Source organism: Arvicola amphibius, chromosome 8, assembly GCF_903992535.2.
Source record: "Arvicola amphibius chromosome 8, mArvAmp1.2, whole genome shotgun sequence".
NCBI lineage: Eukaryota > Metazoa > Chordata > Mammalia > Rodentia > Cricetidae > Arvicola > Arvicola amphibius.
Window position 1 is genome coordinate 69,344,895 of NC_052054.1, and position 19,157 is coordinate 69,364,051.

At 51.8% G+C, this 19,157-nt stretch overlaps 3 protein-coding genes across 4 annotated transcripts; 1 reads left to right on the forward strand and 2 right to left on the reverse strand.

Annotated features, from left to right (window-relative positions):
- On the forward strand, window positions 1–6,644 carry Trim28 (tripartite motif containing 28). Its single transcript, XM_038338817.2, has 17 exons — window positions 1–748; window positions 1,034–1,146; window positions 1,317–1,449; window positions 3,432–3,567; window positions 3,648–3,764; window positions 3,836–3,950; window positions 4,053–4,199; window positions 4,296–4,410; window positions 4,497–4,603; window positions 4,698–4,734; window positions 4,822–4,867; window positions 4,954–5,209; window positions 5,286–5,608; window positions 5,690–5,813; window positions 5,899–5,985; window positions 6,073–6,210; window positions 6,298–6,644. The coding sequence occupies exons 1-17, from the start codon at window positions 409–411 to the stop codon at window positions 6,472–6,474; spliced, it is 2,511 nt and encodes an 836-aa protein (XP_038194745.1). The 5' UTR covers window positions 1–408; the 3' UTR covers window positions 6,475–6,644.
- Window positions 6,645–7,303: 659 nt separating this feature from the next.
- Window positions 7,304–10,176, reverse strand: Chmp2a (charged multivesicular body protein 2A). Of its 2 annotated transcripts, none has more exons than XM_038338837.2 (6): window positions 10,019–10,176; window positions 9,200–9,413; window positions 7,929–8,108; window positions 7,728–7,858; window positions 7,583–7,644; window positions 7,304–7,509 (listed from the first exon to the last, which is right to left on the reverse strand). In XM_038338837.2, the coding sequence occupies exons 2-6, from the start codon at window positions 9,365–9,367 to the stop codon at window positions 7,382–7,384; spliced, it is 669 nt and encodes a 222-aa protein (XP_038194765.1). In that variant the 5' UTR covers window positions 9,368–9,413; window positions 10,019–10,176; the 3' UTR covers window positions 7,304–7,381. The 2 variants fall into 2 exon arrangements, with proteins under 2 accessions (XP_038194765.1, XP_038194766.1); XM_038338838.2 differs by having other exon boundaries at window positions 9,886–10,022.
- Window positions 10,177–10,647: 471 nt separating this feature from the next.
- Window positions 10,648–13,688, reverse strand: Ube2m (ubiquitin conjugating enzyme E2 M). The gene is made up of 6 exons (XM_038338840.1): window positions 13,016–13,688; window positions 11,955–12,049; window positions 11,808–11,846; window positions 11,604–11,707; window positions 11,248–11,311; window positions 10,648–11,159 (listed from the first exon to the last, which is right to left on the reverse strand). Exons 1-6 carry the CDS (start codon window positions 13,122–13,124, stop codon window positions 11,019–11,021), a joined length of 552 nt encoding a protein of 183 aa, XP_038194768.1. The 5' UTR covers window positions 13,125–13,688; the 3' UTR covers window positions 10,648–11,018.
- Between the last annotated feature and the right edge of the window lie 5,469 nt (window positions 13,689–19,157).

Consider the following 19,157-nt stretch of genomic DNA (forward strand, 5'->3'; position numbering starts at 1 on the left):
GCGTGCGTAATCTGCCTGCGCCCCGCCCCCGGGTTGCGGTGCTCATCGCGCGTGCGCGGCGTCGTCGGCGCCAGATATTTCTGTCCCGCCTCCAGGCCGCGGCTCTTTCTGCGAGCGGCGCGCGGTCGGGCGGTTGTTAGCAAGTCTTGCGGCCTGCGTCTCAGCAGCAAAGGAGGAGGCGGCGCGGGTGGCGCCGTCGTCTGCAGAGAGGCCAGTAGCCAGCGGCTCGGCCGCATCGCAGCTGCGCCCGGGGCGCGGCGGGCGTCGGCCCAGGAGACGCGTGGCGGCGCTCGGCCTCGCGGCAGCAGCAGCTGCCGGGCCGTTGGCGGCGAGCGCTCTTGCGCCTGCGCAGCGGGCTCCGTGCCCCTCCTCCCCTGGGTGGCCCCCCCACCCCCTGGCGGCGTGTGAATGGCGGCCTCGGCTGCGGCTGCTGCGGCCTCGGCCGCCGCGACGGCCTCGGCGGCCTCTGGCAGCCCCGGCTCGAGCGAGGGCCCGGCGGGCGGTGAGAAGCGCCCTGCCGCCTCTTCAGCCGCCGCGGCCTCTGCATCCGCGTCGTCGCCCGCGGGGGGCGGTGGCGAGGCGCAGGAGCTTCTGGAGCATTGCGGCGTGTGTCGCGAACGTCTGCGGCCTGAGCGGGAGCCTCGACTGCTGCCCTGCCTGCATTCGGCCTGTAGTGCCTGCTTGGGTCCCGCCGCACCCGCCGCAGCGAATAATTCTGGGGATGGCGGCGCAGCGGGCGACGGCGCTAGTGAGTGCTGGGTGGCCAGGTGCCCCTCCCCCTCCTCGCAGCCTGTACTCGGGACTGCGCCTGTGCGAGAGTTTGGGGGGCCCGGGTAGGGTCAGGCCTGGTGATTTACTTGGGAACGGACTCTTGGCTTCTGTGCGATGCGTGTGGCTTGGTCTGGACATAAGATAGTGTGATAGGAGATGGGGAAATAACGTCAAGGAAGGAGAATGTTTGTGGTTTAGTCTTTTGAGTGGGAGGCATAGCTTAGGTGAGAGTCCAGTATTTCACACATTTTTGTCTCAGCAGTGGTGGATTGTCCAGTGTGCAAGCAGCAGTGCTACTCTAAAGACATCGTGGAGAATTATTTTATGCGTGATAGTGGCAGCAAGGCTTCTTCTGATTCACAGGATGCTAACCAGGTGTGTTCTGGGGGAGAGAAGGGGGTCATATTCTTTCCGGAGCCTATCACTAGCTTTCTTCGCTGGTTCAGGATGCAGTCTCAGTCTGTCGGAGGGCAATGCATTTTCTGGAATGTAAATGCGGGTCTGCTGGGTGGTTCTGTCTGTACTAACCCTCTATTCTTTCATAGTGCTGCACTAGCTGTGAAGATAATGCCCCAGCCACTAGCTATTGTGTGGAGTGCTCTGAGCCACTGTGTGAGACCTGTGTGGAAGCCCACCAGCGGGTGAAGTACACCAAGGACCACACTGTGCGCTCCACGGGTATGTGAAAATTTGGAGGCTGTTGAAGCTGCCCTCTTACGTCTTTTATTTGCCTAAAATGCCTGCTCGCTAGATAACTGGGTTTCCAGGGACCTGACAGGGAACTCAAAAAATTACTTGTTTAAGGAGTACATACTCTGGGGGTCTACATGGAAAGGGAAAGGCTACAGACAGGGAATGTGTGTAGCCCCCTCCCCCTTTGGATTTTCAAGATTGTTCTCAGCGGCTCCTTGGCTGGCCTGGAACTCACTCTGTACTCCAGGCTGGCCTTGAACTTCTTGAGATGCCTGCTCTCTGCCTCCTGAGTGCTGGGCTTAAAGGTGAGCACCACCTATGTGTAGGAGTTTAAGTATGCTGCAGTCAGTACTAAGGATTGAGCCGAGATTGTCTTGGAAGACTTGGGGGAGAGCAAGGTGGTTTCTGGTAGACAGCTTAACATAAGTACGTAGTTAGTGAAAGCAAAATGGAAGTGACTTTGGATTTGGATGGTTTCTGGCACTTGACTTTAGACTGCTTGGAAAGTAAGGGCTCTGTAAGGAAGGGTTTCTTGACAGGTTGGTAAGGCTTTTGGGCCATCAGTGAGGGTGAGTCTTAGCATAATTTAGCAGTGACCCTTAGGCATCTTCCTTTAAGGCTCTAGCATTTTATGGTGTATGGTGACTTGGGTATGGAATAGGTCTTGTTTTATGGGCTTGGTCTAGATTCCTTAGAAGAAGCTTTTTGGTGTGGTAGTTCCTCCCACCCCAGAGGGCATTGTGATGGTGGTAGTGGAAGTTAGTGGGCATGAGAAGCCAGGAGGGATAGATAGGGATCTGCAGGTTCTACTTAATAAGCCTTACAGGACAGATCAGGGCTACAGCAGTGGGTAGTGTCATTAAGGAAGCCAAGGCCTGATTGGCCTGTGTTCTAGTACATAGTTGGACTTGGTTAGTATGGCCTGGATTGGGGAGAAAAGGGACTAATATATAAGTCTGTTACATTCTGTTTTTGTGAGAAATTGTCTTATTTTAGCTCAGGCTGGCCTTAGACTCTTGATGTTCTTTCCATAGCTCCAAAGTGCTTGATTAAAATAGGCTCTTGGCAGCATGCTAAATCTCCCCACCCTTTTTGATTTTTTTTTTTTTTTGAGATGGTTTTTCTGTTAACAGCCCTATCTGCGCTGGAACTCCCCTCAACTCAGATACCTTTATCTCCCAGGTGCTAGCTAGAATTAACGGAGTGTGTTGCCACACCCAGCTTTAACTCACTGTGTGTGTAGACCAGGCCTTCACTCTGATTCCCCAGTGCTAGGATTAAAGTGTTGGCCACACCCAGCTCTTTGTAAGGTTTCAGTATAGCCCTTCCTATCCTTTAAATCACTACCTAGACCAGACTGACCTTCACATTTACAGAGATCTTGCTTACCAATGCCTCCCAAGTGCTGGGATTAAAGACCTTTTTGAGGAGAGATAGCTCAGTATGTAGTTTTGGCTGACCAGTTAATCAGGTTGGTGTCAAAGCCAGATCTGTCAGCCTTTGCTTCCTGGGATTATGTCTAGCCTCTTTTCAAGATAAGTCTCACTGTAAAGACAAGTCTGGCTTTGAATTCAATTTATGTAGCTCAAGTTTGCCTTTGAACTTGCGATCATTTTTCATGGGTTGCAGATAATGCAATTAGATTTTTTTAACAGGGAGAAGGTACTATACTAGTGTTTTGGTGTCTAGGCATCATTAGCCCAAAGCCATCAGCACCATATAGGGTTAGGGTTAGGCATGATTTGTTGGCAGGCAGAAAGATGAGCAGGAAATAAGTTTCTTCACAAGCTTGTTATCCATTATGATGGATAATGTGATCATCTGGGAGCAAAATGTTCCATTGTTGATCTAAGTTTCAATAGGTGGGTCAAGGTTGTAGGATGAACTAGAAATAAATGGTCACAACGGTTTTGTCTGCTGCTTAAGTATTAGATGACTAAGGGCATGATTTTCTTCCTATTTTCCAGGGCCTGCTAAGACTCGAGATGGTGAACGCACAGTCTATTGTAGTGTGCACAAGCATGAACCCCTTGTGCTGTTTTGTGAGAGCTGTGACACTCTGACCTGCCGGGACTGCCAGCTCAATGCTCACAAGGACCATCAGTGAGTTTCAAGTCATACTGGGTAGGTGGATGCCACCATTTCCAAGTTGAGCATGCAGGCTCACTTTTTTGTGGTTTCAGGTACCAGTTTTTGGAAGATGCAGTGAGGAACCAGCGTAAACTGTTGGCTTCTCTGGTGAAACGGCTTGGGGACAAGCATGCCACACTGCAGAAAAACACCAAGGAGGTTCGCAGCTCGTAAGTGTGGGTGCCAAGGCTATTGGGTTCCCAGGGAAAGGTTTCCTGGCTTAACTTGTTTTGTCTATTAGGATCCGCCAGGTATCTGATGTGCAGAAGCGTGTGCAGGTTGATGTCAAGATGGCCATTCTGCAGATCATGAAGGAGCTGAACAAGCGGGGCCGAGTACTGGTTAATGATGCGCAGGTAAGCCTTATTCTGCTGGCATGACACCATCCAGGGTGTAGAGAATGATCCTAGAACTCACTGTCTTGTTTTTTAGCTGACACTGTTCTTTTGAACTTGCAGAAAGTGACAGAGGGGCAACAGGAGCGTCTGGAGCGCCAGCACTGGACCATGACCAAAATCCAGAAGCATCAGGAACACATTTTGCGATTTGCCTCTTGGGCTCTGGAAAGTGATAACAATACAGCCCTCTTGCTTTCTAAGAAGCTGGTGTGTAGTGGTGGGCTTTAGGTGGCCGGCCCTTCAGTACCTTTGGGACCCTGTAAGTTGCCAAGTGGGCTCATGTGCTACCTTTTGCCCCATTAGATCTATTTTCAACTGCATCGTGCTCTCAAAATGATTGTGGATCCTGTGGAGCCTCATGGTGAAATGAAGTTTCAGTGGGATCTCAATGCTTGGACCAAGAGTGCCGAGGCTTTTGGTACATTGCTTGTCTTGCTTGACCTGGGAGCATCCTGGGAGCATCCTAGGCAGTACTGCACCTACTGAGGATTCTCTCTCTTTCAGGCAAGATCGTGGCTGAGCGTCCTGGTACAAACTCCACAGGTCCTGGACCTATGGCTCCTCCAAGAGCTCCAGGGCCCCTAAGCAAGCAAGGCTCTGGCAGCAACCAGGTGAGCTGGGGAGAGGAACCAGGAAAGGAGTGAGGGCCATAGGGTGCCATGGCATAGTTAACCACTGATCACACATTCATTGTTCTGTCTCTAGCCCATGGAGGTACAGGAGGGCTATGGCTTTGGGTCAGGTAAGTAGTTTTGTCTGGGGAGTTAGTTGGAAGGGCTCGGGGAGTACCCTGTTTGTCTTTTCTGCCAACTCTTTTGTCTCTGAGCAGATGATCCATACTCAAGTGCAGAGCCGCATGTGTCAGGCATGAAGCGGTAAGTATGGCAACCCATTGGAGTAGGTGGGTATAGTACTGGTGTGGTAGGGATGCATAGGATCTCATGACAATGTGTTCTTACAGGTCTCGCTCTGGTGAGGGTGGAGAGGTAAGTGGCCTCATGCGGAAGGTGCCACGTGTGAGCCTTGAACGCCTGGATCTGGATCTCACTGCTGATAGCCAGCCACCAGTCTTCAAGGTCTTTCCTGGAAACACCACTGAGGATTACAATCTGATTGTTATTGAGCGTGGTGCTGCAGCAGCAGCTGCTGGCCAGGCTGGGACTGTTCCCCCAGGAGCTCCTGGTGCCCTACCCCTGCCTGGCATGGCCATTGTCAAGGTGAGCCCGTCTTCCCTTACAGGACGGTGACGCCTCTTAGCGCAGATTTGGTAACAGCACTTCAATTGTCTTACAGGAAGAAGAGACAGAAGCTGCTATTGGAGCCCCACCTATTGCCACTGAGGGTCCTGAGACCAAGCCTGTGTTGATGACTCTGGCTGAAGGTCCTGGGACTGAGGGACCCCGTCTGGCTTCACCTAGTGGCAGTACTACTAGCTCAGGCCTGGAAGTGGTGGCTCCTGAGGGTACCTCAGTCCCAGTAGGGGGAACAGGTATCCTGGATGACAGTGCCACTATCTGCCGTGTCTGCCAGAAGCCGGGTGACCTGGTCATGTGCAACCAGTGCGAGTTTTGCTTCCACCTGGATTGCCACCTCCCTGCCCTGCAGGATGTTCCAGGGTATGTGTGAGGCTGGGCAGGATAAGATAGATCATGGAGAGCTGAGTGTTTGTCATCATTTACATCTACTCTTCACCCTAGGGAAGAGTGGAGTTGCTCACTCTGCCACGTGATCCCTGACCTAAAGGAGGAAGATGGAAGCCTTAGCCTGGATGGATCAGATAACAGTGGTGTGGTAGCTAAGCTCTCACCAGTCAACCAGCGGGTAAGGGCCGAATGCTTAGATGTTGGGTGGCCCAGTGGCTGAAGCCCCCTCCATTGCTTTAACTGCCATCTCTTGTGCCCTCTAGAAATGTGAGCGTGTCCTTCTGGCCCTGTTCTGCCATGAACCCTGCCGCCCCTTGCACCAGCTGGCTACCGATTCTACATTCTCCATGGTGAGTTCTAGAACGTAGGAGAGGTTGGGGATGTCAAGAAGTGGTGGTGTATCCATCCCCTCATGCCAATGTTGTGTCTCCCTGCAGGAGCAGCCTGGTGGTACCCTAGACCTGACCCTGATACGTGCTCGCCTTCAAGAGAAACTGTCACCCCCTTATAGTTCTCCCCAGGAGTTTGCCCAGGATGTGGGCCGCATGTTCAAGCAGTTCAACAAGCTGACTGAGGTGAGCCTGCAGAATGAATGCGGGAGGATGGGGGCGGGGAGGAAAAAGCTGGGACCTACTCACAGTTGTACTCTTAAATCGGTCCAGGACAAGGCGGATGTGCAGTCCATCATCGGCCTGCAGCGCTTCTTTGAGACGCGCATGAATGATGCCTTTGGTGACACCAAGTTTTCTGCTGTGCTGGTAGAACCACCACCGCTGAACCTTCCCAGTGCTAGCCTAAGTTCTCAGGAGCTGTCTGGTGGCCCTGGTGATGGTCCCTGAAGCTGGAGCTCTTGTGGTCAGCCCAGTCAAGCTCTGGTCTCTGTCCTTTTACCCCATACCCTCTCCTTTGGTGGCCCGACTCCTGCTCTTGGTGGCCCTGTCCTCCAGTCCCTCTTCACAAAATGGTTTTTACTTCTGTGGATTTAATAAAAACTTCACCGAGTCGCTTACGCCTCAAGCTGTTTTGGGGACTCTACTGCCTGCATTCCACCATATCAAACTTCCCCAGGGGATCTTCTCTGACAGAGTGAAGAACTGGCACACTATCCTATCCCTAAGGAGTCTTGGGTTGAGGTCTCAGGCTACCATGTGCCTCCCAGTGACCAGATAGGAAATCTGGACCTGAAGCTACTCAGCTACCAGTTTGTACTATTGGTACTTTAAGTGGGTTATATGCCGAGATAACAAAGTTTTTTTGTGCGGGCCCCCCCCTCCCCCCCCAATGGTTTTAACTCAGGACCTGCCTGCCTCTTGAGTGTTTGTTCTGATTTGTTACTTGCTTAATATCCTGACACAAGATTGTCATTGACCCCTGGCTTGGAGCCCCCATTCTGACCCCAATTGGCTGACAGTCACTATATCTGTTGGCATGTTTTAACTTAGTATTAAGCTATGGGTCAAACCTTGTTGGTTAGTAGATGTAGGTTTGTATTACCAGGATGCTACCCACCCACTTGGATGGTTGGGCTTTGTACTGCAACTCTGTAGACCAGGCTGGCCTTGAACTTGGAGATCTGCCTCCTGAGTGCTGGGATCAAAGGCGTGAGCTGCCATTGCCCATCTCTTATTACATGTTTTATTAAATGGGGAAACTCACAGCCTTGGGAAATTATGTCCAAATTTCGTTTATTTCAGAGGGGGACAGGGTAAAGACCCTGAGTGTAGAGTCCATCATTTGGAGAATTGTTCAGTCCCTGCGAAGGTTCTTGAGCCTCTCTTCCAGGTCTGCATCAGCATCAGCCAGGGCTGAGGCTGTGGCCTCTGCTTTCTTCCCACCAGCAGCCACACTGAGTGAGCCACCAGTGGAGGGGAGGTCTGTAGAGAGAATTGAGGATCAAGGGCTGTGGCTGAGCTTTGGGTGGGGAAAAGAAGGGTTTGGAACACTCACTTGATAGCTCATCTGTGAGGCTCAGTCCTAGCTCATCCAGGACCTGGGACACAACAGCATCACTAGGAAAGAAGGATAACTCATGAGGGCTATGAATGGTTAAGAGGCCTGGAAAACATCCCTGCCTTCCTGTTACTTTCCATACCTCTCCTCTTCATCTTCCTCATCACCCATGGCATCATCGATGGCATCATTCATCATCTCTTCCTTCATGTCCATAATCTCTGCCTGCCGTTCAAACTCCATCATGATCTTCTGAATCTGGGGTAACTTCAGCTGGAAGAAGGGGGAGGGTAAACTGCCTGCAGGTCAATGGGAATGGGAAAGTAGATTGAGAGGGACAAACCTGTCTGTTCATGGTGCCCATGGCCTTAGTAACACCCTTCATGGCTTGTGCCATTGAGTTGTTGGATTTTAGAGTCTGTATCTTGAGGGACACAGCCTGGATGTTGGCTCGCATCAACACAAACTTGCGTACATATCGCCGGGTTCGCACTAGGTCTTTTGCCATGATTCGAACAGCATCCTTCAGAGTGGATAGAGAAAAAATTATGAAGCTGTGAGGTTTCGCTTTAAGAAGACTAATGGAAATTTACCCGAGTGATCACTTCAAAAATCTCACCTTCCTCTTAGGGATATCACTCCAGCCATCTATATAGCTCAGAGTAGCCTACTGGCAAGTTCTGTCTCTGCTTCCTTAATCCATCCAGTTATTCAGGCATCTCTGTAATCTGGTCCATAAGTGCAGGAAGGCAGCAGGTCTAGGCTCATTCCTTATCCCTGTTCCCTTCTATGCCTAGAGTCACTTCTTAGACTTACACAACGCTTCTCAGTTTTGACTCCTAGACTAGGCCAAAATCTACCCTGGGCAAGGGACTCTGGTGGAGCCTTGCCTGACATGCACAATATACTGGAGTCTATGCCCTGGCACTGAAAAAAACAAAATACACAACTCCTCTGTGTCACAGAGCCTATGTATGCCTCAGACTGTTTCTAGAACCACATGCAAACCTATCCAAGGTCCAGCTTTCATTCCTTACTTAAATGTTAATGTTGCTGGAACACTCAAGGAAATGGTACCTCTAACCAACTGTTTACACCAGCCTACCTCCCATCATCACTGGTTATTTGTTTTGAAATTTTATTTTTTGCATCAGGGTTTCTCTGTGTTAACAGTCCTAGCTGTCCTGGAACTCACTCTGTAGACCAGGCTGCCCTTGAACTCAAATCTCACGCCTCTACCTCCCAAATGCTGGGATTAAAGGTATGTGCCACCACTACCTGGTTCTCACTGGCCTTTTTGATAAGGCGCATTAACTCAATCCTTCATCCTGGCTCACACTGCGGCCTCCTGTTTGGCTCACAACCACTCAGGTCTTGTGTTCTCCCAGTTTACTATGGCTACCATTGTCTGCTTGATGCATGCACTTCTTAGGCTAGCTTCTCTGCAGGCTCACTCATTGCACTTCTATTAAGAAGTCCTCCCAGACAGCCCAAACTAGGACACTTCTGTTCCACCCTTCACTCAACTTTCGTCGAGTCTTCCACTGTCGTACTTAGAATAGTGGCTGAGATGGCATCTTGCCTTGTCCCAGCCCTTGACCACTTGGCACTTACCATCTGGCCTTGCTTTGCCATCTTTTTGATATCCGCAATGATTTTCTTTTCCTGGGTTTCTAGCTTCTGCCGCTCCCTGTCCAGCTCCCTCATGGCTCGGTTCAGGGCCCTCTGATTTTGACGAAGAAGTTCCTCTGGCGTCTTCCGGCGCCCAAACAACAGGTCCATAGTGGTAGGATTCCACCAGTATGACTGGGGCACACTTCAGACCTAGCTGTAGGGTGTGGGGCCCGGGCAAAAGGCAGAAGTAGGGTCCTGTAAGTGGTTAGGACCTGGGAACTGGAGGTATGCATGAGTAGTCAAAAAGAATTAGGACTAGAAGTGAGAATGGCCAGAACTAAAGTTATCCACTTCTTTGGCTCAGGCGCACCCCCTCCGCCCTGCTTTCGGACAGTAGGACAGAATTAAGGGTGTGGTTCTGGAGTATTCCAGGGACCCAGACGTGAGTGGGCACGCTGAGGTGTTTTAGGTTCAGTCAGGAGAGGATAGTGTGGGGGCCCCTCAACAAGGGAGAATAGGATGGGGTAGGTTCTGAAACATAATAAGGTGGAAGGTGGGCCCTAAGGTGATCAATGGATTTGAACGATGAGGGATCCTGGCTCCCTGGGGTAGAAGTGGCATTCTACACCCAGGACGTGACAGAGACACGGAGGGCAGGTCTTGGGGATGTAGAGGAGCCTGCATACCGAGGGCAGGCAGAGGTGGGGACCTCGTTGACGAGGGCAGGGTCGGGCAGATTGCGCGACATCTGATACCCCAGTGAGAAGTCCTCCTACGCTGCCGCCCACCCGGGACTGCGGCCCAGCAGGGGCCACTCACCGGAGACGAGAGCGCGATGGGCTTCCGCTTCCGGGTCACGCCCCTTTCTCTGCAAAGCCTTGGGTCCCCACCAACGACAGCCCCTCGGTTCGGTAGCTTCGGCCGCCGCCGCCGTTTCCGGATTAAACGGCCTGACGTCACAGGTCCCACCCTCTCCCGGAATGCTGGGAAGTGGCAGGACGCACGCGCACAGCCAGAAAGCGGGCGCATGCGCAAAATGCCCCACACCGCTGCGGAACTCGCAAGTCCCACCCTAATAACCCTTGCAGGACCCGAGCAGGAATGCAGCACGAAGGCACCTTCGGCCTATTCATTCTGGAAGAGTCATACCCCACCCTTCTTTGGGCGGTTCATTCAGAGAATCTTAGCAAGTGCGAAAACTGGCAAGAGCCAAATCGGCGGGCCCTCACATGACATAAAGAGGCAAGCCTGGAGATGATTTGTAGCTTCTTTATGTTGGTGTAAATGCCAGGAACTGAAATTAGCCGATTCTTCCATTGCTTGCTCCTCATCCCAGTGAGTGGTCCCACTCAACCCAAGGACACAGTTGCCACACACTTATCTTCATCACAGACGCTGGAGGACCTCACTTGTCCCTCCCAACCCACAGAAGGAAGAGGCAGAGGCCATGCAGTAACATTCCCCTTTAATAGCCTGGTGGGACCTCCAGTGGTGGTGGGGTGGGTTGCTTGGGCCCAGCGACCCAGGCCCGTTGCCCACTTACCCCACAGTCAAGAGTGGGGTGTTGGACAGCACCCAGCGGGAGGGGGGGCGCTAAACAAGCCAATTCATTTCCCATCGCTGAGCAGGTCGGGAGGAGGCAGCGCCGACCATAATCATGTGGTGGTTAAAAAAAATAACTAGGGGCAGGTGACAGGAAGGAGAGGCAAGGCCAAGGCAGGAGCCAAGGCTACCCCACACACCCTACCCGGGCCCCCAATAAATATTTGCAGGGGATGCCTGGGCTGGTAACCCTGGCAGGGATGGGTATTTGCTAACCCTATTTCAGGCAGCGCTCGAAGTAGGTGGACCCGATGTAACCACCTCTCATGGAGCGCTGCACGTTTTGTTCAAACAGCCGCCGGTTGTTCTGCAGGACCTCGGCGGCCTCCTTGTTCAGTGGGTCCTCGGGGTTGGGCTCCTGTGGCCAGCACAAGCGGAAGTTAACAGGCAAGAGAGGTAGGTAGACAGCCAGCAAACCCTCAGCCTCAAATGCCTCTCTTACTCACCAAGAAGAGATACTGCAGGCCATAAATTATGGAGTTTATCGTAAGAACTGGCTTCCAGTCCTCTCTGTGGGCAGAGAGCATCAAAGTTATCACGGGTTGGTGAGTGGGAGGCTGCCACAGGCCCTGCTAGTACCAAACAGGTCAGGCCCATAGGAGGCTCCTAACACTGAAGAGTGAGAGGTGAGAAAGGGGTAGGGTATGGAACAGGGCAGGCTATGGAGAAAGCCCAGGTCAGGCTGTTAGGAAGGCAACTTGGAAATGAAAAGACAGAATCACGACCATAAAGGAGAGACAAAAGGCTGAGAGGATGCAAGGAAGGCAGGCCTTGGGAGGGAGAGGCAAGGCAGTGCCATCACCTGAGGATGTTGAGGCAGACGTTGCCCTCGAGGTCAATGTTGGGATGATAAACCATTGTCTCACACTTCACCTTGGGGGGATCATGAGGATAACCTTGTCCCACCTGGCCCCAGAGAAAGAGAAAGGAGAAGGGTGGGTGTTTTGACTATGCCTCAGCTGCTGCTGCTTCTCCACAGAGCCACCTCTGTCCACTTGGGACTCACCTTAAAACTGAACACAAACTTCCCACTCTTGTAGAAGCCCTGGGAGAGGAAGGGGAGAATGAATTAAGACCCTATTCTTAGGGTTCCCTATTCTCTATGGGGCTACCCCTGGTCTGTTCTTGGGAACCCTGCCATGCTTACTCTTACCTCATCAGGACAGATAACCAGCTTGAAGTTGAGGAGGTCGTCTGGGTCTGAGAAGCTGATGTCACAAGTCTTAGGCAGGTTCAGCTCGTTAATGTCTGGGTTTGGGCAGCAGAGAGAGGAAGAGAAAACAGGTGAAAGAAAGGCGGTAGGTCTGGGCAGGTGTCAGGAGAACTCTCAAGTCCTGGATCTGCAGAGCTGGCTCTGCTGTATGGTGTGCTTTATTTACATCTCAGTCTGTACTATACACTCTCCCCACTTTTCAGTCTCTACATGGACTCTCCTGGATACACAGTATCCCACATACAAGCATCTTCAGTTGTAATTGGGTGCCCATCTCTTGGGACAGGGAAAAACCCTTACTACCCTTCTAAATCCCCCACCACAAGTGCCCACAACAGTCCCCAAGAACCTCTATTTCTACAACCCTGGTTTCCAAGAAGCCCTGAGCACCCTAAACCGGAGGCTCTCGAATCATGCTCTCCACTCACTACTATGTACCTGTGCATCCTAACTCAAGGACCACTGACCCTTCCAACACTACATCATCCCTTCTCATCAACCATCCAGCCTCCACTGTCCTTTCTCTTCTCCGGGTTATTCCACACCCCGGTTCCCATTTGACTCTTGAGACTTCCAGCACGGTAGCTTAAATTGACCCTCACTCCCATTTTTTAGTCACCTTTCCTCCCTCCCCTTCACCTCCAACTCAAAACTGCTCTGCCCGACCCCTGAGCCCTAGGCTACAAGTCCTCAATATAATATATTAAACTGTTTCCTAATTACCTCCAGTTTACAACCTTCACCTTATCTTCGTAGCCCGTGAAGCAAAGTTTCCGTCTGACTCTCAAACTATTCCCTTCCCCTAACAGATTCCGGGCACCTAACACTCCAGGCCTTAGTATCCCAACGCCCCAAACCCGGCCCCAATCGCTGACCCTCCCTAGTGACCGCATCCCCGTTCCGCACCTCAACCCTCGAACCCTGACTTCCGATACTCCACCTCAGAGGCTGCATTTTCACACCCCGGTCCCTGACTTCAAACGCGGGGTCCCGACCCCTACCCTTTTGGATCCGGAGCTGCGCCGCCGACGCCTTCTTGCTGCTGCCCTTGGTGCCGCCAGCCGACTCCTCCTCCTTCTTCTGCTGCTTCAGCGAGAAGAGCTTGATCATCCTGCCGCCGCCGCCGCCGCCGCAGCCGCCGCGGGGCCCGGGACCCCGGCCACCCGGCCCCCCCGCCGCCTCCTGCGCCGCTTCCGCTTCTCGGACCCGCTGCCGCGGCCTCCTCCGCTGCCGCCCGCCCGGCCTGCCGCTCTGCTCCGCGCCCACCACACGGCCCGCCTCGGCTTCCGTAGTCCGGCTCCTGGCCTGGCTTAGCGCCTCGGGTGAGTTCGGAGGCGCTCGGGAAGACTCGGCGATCCTCGGCCCCGCCCCTGCTTCGGCCCCCGCGCCCTTCTCCCCCTCTTCCGCTCAGGTCTTGCGAGGCCCCGCTGTGGCTGAGGACGCCGGCCTTCCCGGGTCCGCCGCTCTCCCGCCTACTTGTTCCCTTTGCGAGGAGGCTGTGGTGAGGTGGAAGGAGGAGGTGGCAGCCGCGCTGACGGTGGCAGGGTACCGGTGGAGGCTCAGCTTCCGCGGCAGGCGCGGGTGCTATGCGGAGGTCGGCAACGGCCTCGGGCTCCCCGCCGCTTCGGCACTTTCCGCCGCCTGCCTACTTCGGTTCTTCCTGTCCCGGTTGCGTTCTGCGCCTGCGCAACCCTTGCAGCCCCCAGGTTGCTCCTCGTGTTGTTGGGAATCGGTCTTCTTCGGCTAAGCTCGAGTATTTCCGTTTGTGGCGGTGACTATTCGGCGGTCCAGTGGGTACTTCCTGGGATGCACGCCCAGCAGAGTAGGAAGCGGTGCTTGCAACCATTTTTTGAGCGAGGCGGGTAGTGGCCCTTTGGTTCTTGGTGGTTCCATCCAATCTTGCGCTTATGCGGAACGCAGCGGGAACGTGCTAAAATGGATCTTGCTCTCTGTGGACTCAGCAAAGGCAGAGCCTGGGCATTATAAGGGACGTTGTCTGAGCTTCCGTAGTCCCTTCGCAAACCCAATTCCGATTGATGTAAATTAGCTTAAAACTCTTATTTTTCTGGAGGCCGAGGCATTAGGTTCGATTGAGCTCAGGCGTTCAGGGACATCCTAGGCAACAAACACATCGAGGCCCTTGTTCTTTAAAATAGGTTTCTATTGTGCAACAGAAAGTGAGCGCTGTGTAGTTTTACAATCCAAGGTGGACGTGGGTACAGTGTCCATAGCTGCGGTCTAGAGACCAGCAGAAGTGGCCTTGTGCCTCTGACGGACCTAGGTTGAGTCAGCTCGCATCCAGTCACAATTTAGGGTATTTGGGAGGCGGAAGGAAATAGCTCAGGATGAGCCAGTGACTTCCGACTGTCATCGAGGAAACCAGCAGGCAGCCACGGTGGATGTTAGGCTTTTCTGCTGCTGGTCTGGTCACCGCTTGAAAACATGCCTAGAACAGGTTGGGACTACGTCTTTATAAAGCAAAGGCCCTTCTTTGCCATCTGGCATATCATTCATACCGCCAAGCACGAACCACGATTCTACATTTGGAACTTTGTACACCCTTGCTGGCAGCGCCTTAATCTTCCTAACCTATTTTTGTTTATTTTGTTTTTCAAGACGGTTTCTCTGTGTAGCCCTGGCTGTCCTGGAACTCACAGCGATCTGCTCCCGAGCGCTCCTCCTGACCTTTTAAGTCTAGTCCCTTTCAGCCCTCTGTCATCACAGTGGCCCACCCCCAGCAGCCTTTCCTGGCTTTATCTTTAAAAGCTGAGAGAAGTTTGGGCCAAGGATGGGAACTCAGCTTGGGTTTGAAGCCAGCCTGGCCTCCACCATCTGCCCTAACCTCAAGCCCACACTGAGACCCCCGAGAAAAACAGTCACTCCAGAACTACTCTTACCGCTCCTCAGGCGCACAGCTTTTGTGGCTTTACCGTTCTTCCACCCAGGACCCATCCCTGGCCCAAACTCAGCAGGTAGTCCAAGCTGACCTTGAACTCACATTCCTCTGCTACAGTTTTCAGAGTGCTGTGATGGTACGCCCCTCCTGGCCCTCCCAGGGTCTCAGGACTAAATGGGCTCGGGCTATTTGTAGTCCTGCAGTTCTACGGTGTTCTAGCACTTCCCTGCCTGTGTCCTTTCCCCACTGCTCAGATTCTAAAGTCTGCTTATCTTGGTTCAGGATCTTTCTTGATTTTTGTTATGTTTTGTTTTTCGAGACAAGGTTTCTTTTTTTTTGTTTGTTTTTTTTTTTTGTTTTTTTGTTTTTCGAGACAGGGTTTCCCTGTAGTTTCTAGAGCCTGTCCTGGATCTAGCTCTGTCCTGGATCTAGCTCTTGTAGACCAGGCTGGCCTCGAACTCAGAGATCCGCCTGCCTCTGCCTCCCGAGTGCTAGGATTAAAGGCGTGCGCCACCACCGCCCGGCTCCTCGAGACAAGGTTTCTTTGTGTATCTTTGGAACTTGTCCTGGCACTCTTGTGAACCAAGCTGGCCTCGAACTCATAGAGATCTGCCTGCCTCTGTCTCCTGAGTGCTGGATTTAAAGCCGATTGGTTCAGGGATCTTTGCTGGTCTGTGAGGTAGAAGAGAACACTGAAAATTACGGGGACCCAAGAAAGGGATAGAACCTCTGACCCTGGAGCCTGGTTGAACCCTCTTTCCATGGATAATAAGCAAGAATGCCAGTACAAACCGGGCGATGGTGGCGCACGTCTTTAATCGCAAACACTCGGGATTGTAATTCCTACAATGTTCTTAGGAATCTCACCGAAACTCCATTTACTGGGCAAGGATGTGTACTGAACCTGTACACTTTAGTAGCTTTTATTTTACCTTACGAGATGATAATTCCATCCAAGGCTTGTCTGGAGCTGGTAGGAAAAGGTTTCTTAGCAACCCTTTGAAATGTAAATTGAGAGCCACCCAAAAAGGCATTTTACATAGCTAATGCTAAGATAATTGAGACTCTTCCTTGAAGATCCCACATCCACTACTTCCCCCCCCCCCCCAATCCCCCAATTCTTCCATGGAAAACACATCCACACTTGGTTAAGTCATTTTGAGCACTTCTCTCATGCTTAAAGCTTATTTACAACATGTTTAATAAAACCTCCAATTTTGCATCATACTGGCTAGGGCTGAAATTCTTTTCTGCATTGGAACCATGAATCTCAGTTTGGTTTGAGTCCATATCTCTATAAAATGTAGGGTGTTCCATAGGCCACTAAGTGGCCTCATGGAGCTGTGTCTTTGTCCCTTCACAACTGACAGTTGGAGGGAACAAGGGAATGTTATAGGGACCAGGGATTTCCCCCCTCCCCTCACTCTGTCACACAGGATCAGCCTCTGACTTGGTCTGGCTTGTTTATTTTCCTTGAATCTAGATCCTGGTTTTGGGTGTCATGATGAAGTGGCAGGAACAAGTGAAGCAGCTTGGACATGCAGACCTTAAAATGGTATTCCTGGGACCTCCCAGAACCGGTCTGACAACTACCCAGAGAAAAACCTCAACCTGGGTTTAGGGCTCAAGCTGAATGAATTGTGTTAAATGGGTCTTTGACTACTTGCACCTCAGTAATCCATGGGAGGGGGCGGCTGTGCCAAAGTCATAGATGGAAGGGAAGGTGGCTATTAAAAGGAGGAAATGGCATGGGACACCAGGCCTGAAGTGTCCAGGGTCATGCCAACTGTTGTCAGCTGTATATCCTGTCACTTCTTGCAGAATGCACTCCTGAAGAATCCCCAGTGTGAAGGAGACTCCTGTAGAGCTATGAACAGAGCCATGGTGGAAGGGCCTGTGGTTGGATTGAGGGGAAAAGAATCCAAAGGCTAAAGCAACTGGTCCTGAAGTCTGTGCTGCACAATTTGGGGGTCTCACTCATTTCTTCTTAGTACCTGTTAGTTGCAAACCCATGAGGACAAGAAAATACTGAAATGTTTATGAGTTTCCAGGATAAACCTCCCAATCTGGTGTTTATCTCATGGCACCTCCCATGTTCACTCAGTGCTCATCCTGCTGGTGGGAAGAAAGTTTTGACTTTCTGCTTATGACTTTTCAGGGGGTGGGGGTGGGGTGCTGTTAGGAGGAAAGTGACCGGACAGAGGATTTGGGCACAGGGAAACGATGTCATGGGAATTGCTGGTGTTGACTCAGCAAGATGGAGAGCACAAGAGGTGGGCAATCCCTTTGGAGGCTCTGGATGTGGTGGGAGTATCACGGCACCACGAGATCCTGTCTCCTGACAAAGGTTGAGGTATCATTCAAGTTCCTGCCTCTGGTCTCTAGACCTGTCTATCTGGGCATCGCTGCAGGGCGGGGACTCCACAGAGGCCTCTCAACCTGCTGCTCTGAGAAATGGTGCCACAGGGGCTGAGAAGAGTGGCCTTGTGGCCCTCCACCAGCCAGACTCTTCACTTGGCAGCCAAGGCCCCTCTGGTAGTAGTGTACACACTGCCCAGAGTCAGGCCTTGCAGCTCTCTGGAGAGAAGGGCCCTGAAGGTCCTTCCTCAGGATTCTCAATCACACTGGCACAGGATGAACAATGAGTGGCTCCTACCCCAAAAGTCTTACCTCCTTGACAGTTCATTACTTTAAAAATGTAAAGCACTCGGAAGTTGCCAGAGATCTTCACTGCTAAGCCTGCCCACTTTTCTGAGTTCTAGCTCAAAATGCATAACTTTTCTTATCCCCCTCTCTTTGAATACTCGCTAAAGTCCTAAGTGTGCTTATCTTCTTACTCTGGACATTCTGTCTCCGATAACCCCAGCCCTGCTGCTCCCATCCAGCTGATTGCTGACAACCACAGCTGAACCTTCCTGCTTCCTGGGACCCTGACTCAAATGGCATGCTTTTGTCTTCCTCTTTCCCTCCCTTTCCTGTCCATTTCTCTCTTCTCAGCAGCAACCAAGATTTGTTTTTCTCTCCAACTCATAAAATGGTCTTTAAAGCAGAAGGCATTGATCCCAGGGCCTGGTGAATGTTAGGCAAACAACCCATCAATAAACTACATTCCTGCCCTCTTTTAAGGCTCTCCCCCATTTATTTCTTTACCTGTGTGTGTACATGTGCACACATAACAGAAAAACACATACACACACAGAGCTTGTGCAGGTTAGAGGACAACTTTCAGGAGTTGGTTGTCGCCTTCCAACACGTGGGTTTTAGGGATCAAACTCAGGTCATCAGGCTTGATGACAAGTGGCTTTACCACTGAGCCACCCCACCCAACCCCATAAGCCCTATGGGTTTTTGTTTTGAAATAGGTCTGTATGCTAAGCAGGCCTTGAACTAGCTAGCAGTCCACCTGCCTCAGCAATAGCTGGAATGATTACAAGCCGGTTCCCATCATACCACCACATTTGTATAGTTGTATTTGGGCTTCTTTGTTTCTGGACAGGCTCTCACCTGCCTGTTGAACTTAGAGCAGTGCTTTTGCCTCTGCCATCTATCTGCTGGGGTATGGGTGTGTGCCACCACACTCAGTGTGTGCTTTTGAGACAATAGCTTATGGTGTAGCCCAGATTAGCCTAAAACTCTGTAGTCCTTTCTCAGCTTCTGAAGTGCTAGGGTGCCACCACATCCAGCTGGACTACCCTTTGTCCCTTTGTTGTCACCCAGAAGTCATGTAGTTGGTGGACCGCCCCAACCCCCCCCCCCGTTTTTTTTCTTCCTTTTTGTTTTTTGTTGTTTTTGTTTTTCGAGACAAGGTTTCTCTGAGTAACAGCTCTAGCTGTGGCTGTCCTGGAACTTGTTTTGTAAACCAGACTGCCCTCGAACTCACAGATATCCAACTGCTTTTGCCTCCAGACTGCTGGGATTAAAGGTATGGGCCACCACTGCCCAGGTAGATCTCTCAACTAGACCCTGGTTAATTTTTTTTTGTGTGAGTGTGGCTACTTTTCACCATCTGAGGCTGGGCATACCTATTGTATAAGCCAGAGGTATGGTACAGATTATATCCCACAAGAGAGCAGGTGTGATAGGTACGGTTACTTGGGAAGTATACGGAAGGCCATGGCGCAGAGGATATACCCAACCTGAAACAGCCGTAAGGTGGGCAGAAGAACCGTGCAGGTGAGAAAGCATCATCTATTTATTGAGCACCTACTGAAGACCTTGCCCTCAGCGGGCCTGTTGAGCGATGCCAG

Coding starts and splice junctions, on each gene's coding strand:
- Trim28 (XM_038338817.2), top strand. CDS start 409: ATGGCGGCCTCGGCTGCGGCTGCTGCGGCCTCGGCCGCCGCGACGGCC. Junction 4,200..4,295: donor TCTTGCTTTCTAAGAAGCTG/GTGTGTAGTGGT, acceptor TTGCCCCATTAG/ATCTATTTTCAACTGCATCG. Junction 4,604..4,697: donor AAGGCTCTGGCAGCAACCAG/GTGAGCTGGGGA, acceptor TTCTGTCTCTAG/CCCATGGAGGTACAGGAGGG.
- Chmp2a (XM_038338837.2), bottom strand. CDS start 9,367: ATGGACCTGTTGTTTGGGCGCCGGAAGACGCCAGAGGAACTTCTTCGT. Junction 8,109..9,199: donor TGGCAAAGCAAGGCCAGATG/GTAAGTGCCAAG, acceptor TCCACTCTGAAG/GATGCTGTTCGAATCATGGC. Junction 7,510..7,582: donor CCTCACAGATGAGCTATCAA/GTGAGTGTTCCA, acceptor TTCTCTCTACAG/ACCTCCCCTCCACTGGTGGC.
- Ube2m (XM_038338840.1), bottom strand. CDS start 13,124: ATGATCAAGCTCTTCTCGCTGAAGCAGCAGAAGAAGGAGGAGGAGTCG. Junction 11,312..11,603: donor GTCTGCCTCAACATCCTCAG/GTGATGGCACTG, acceptor CTCTGCCCACAG/AGAGGACTGGAAGCCAGTTC. Junction 11,160..11,247: donor GCCTGCAGTATCTCTTCTTG/GTGAGTAAGAGA, acceptor TGCTGGCCACAG/GAGCCCAACCCCGAGGACCC.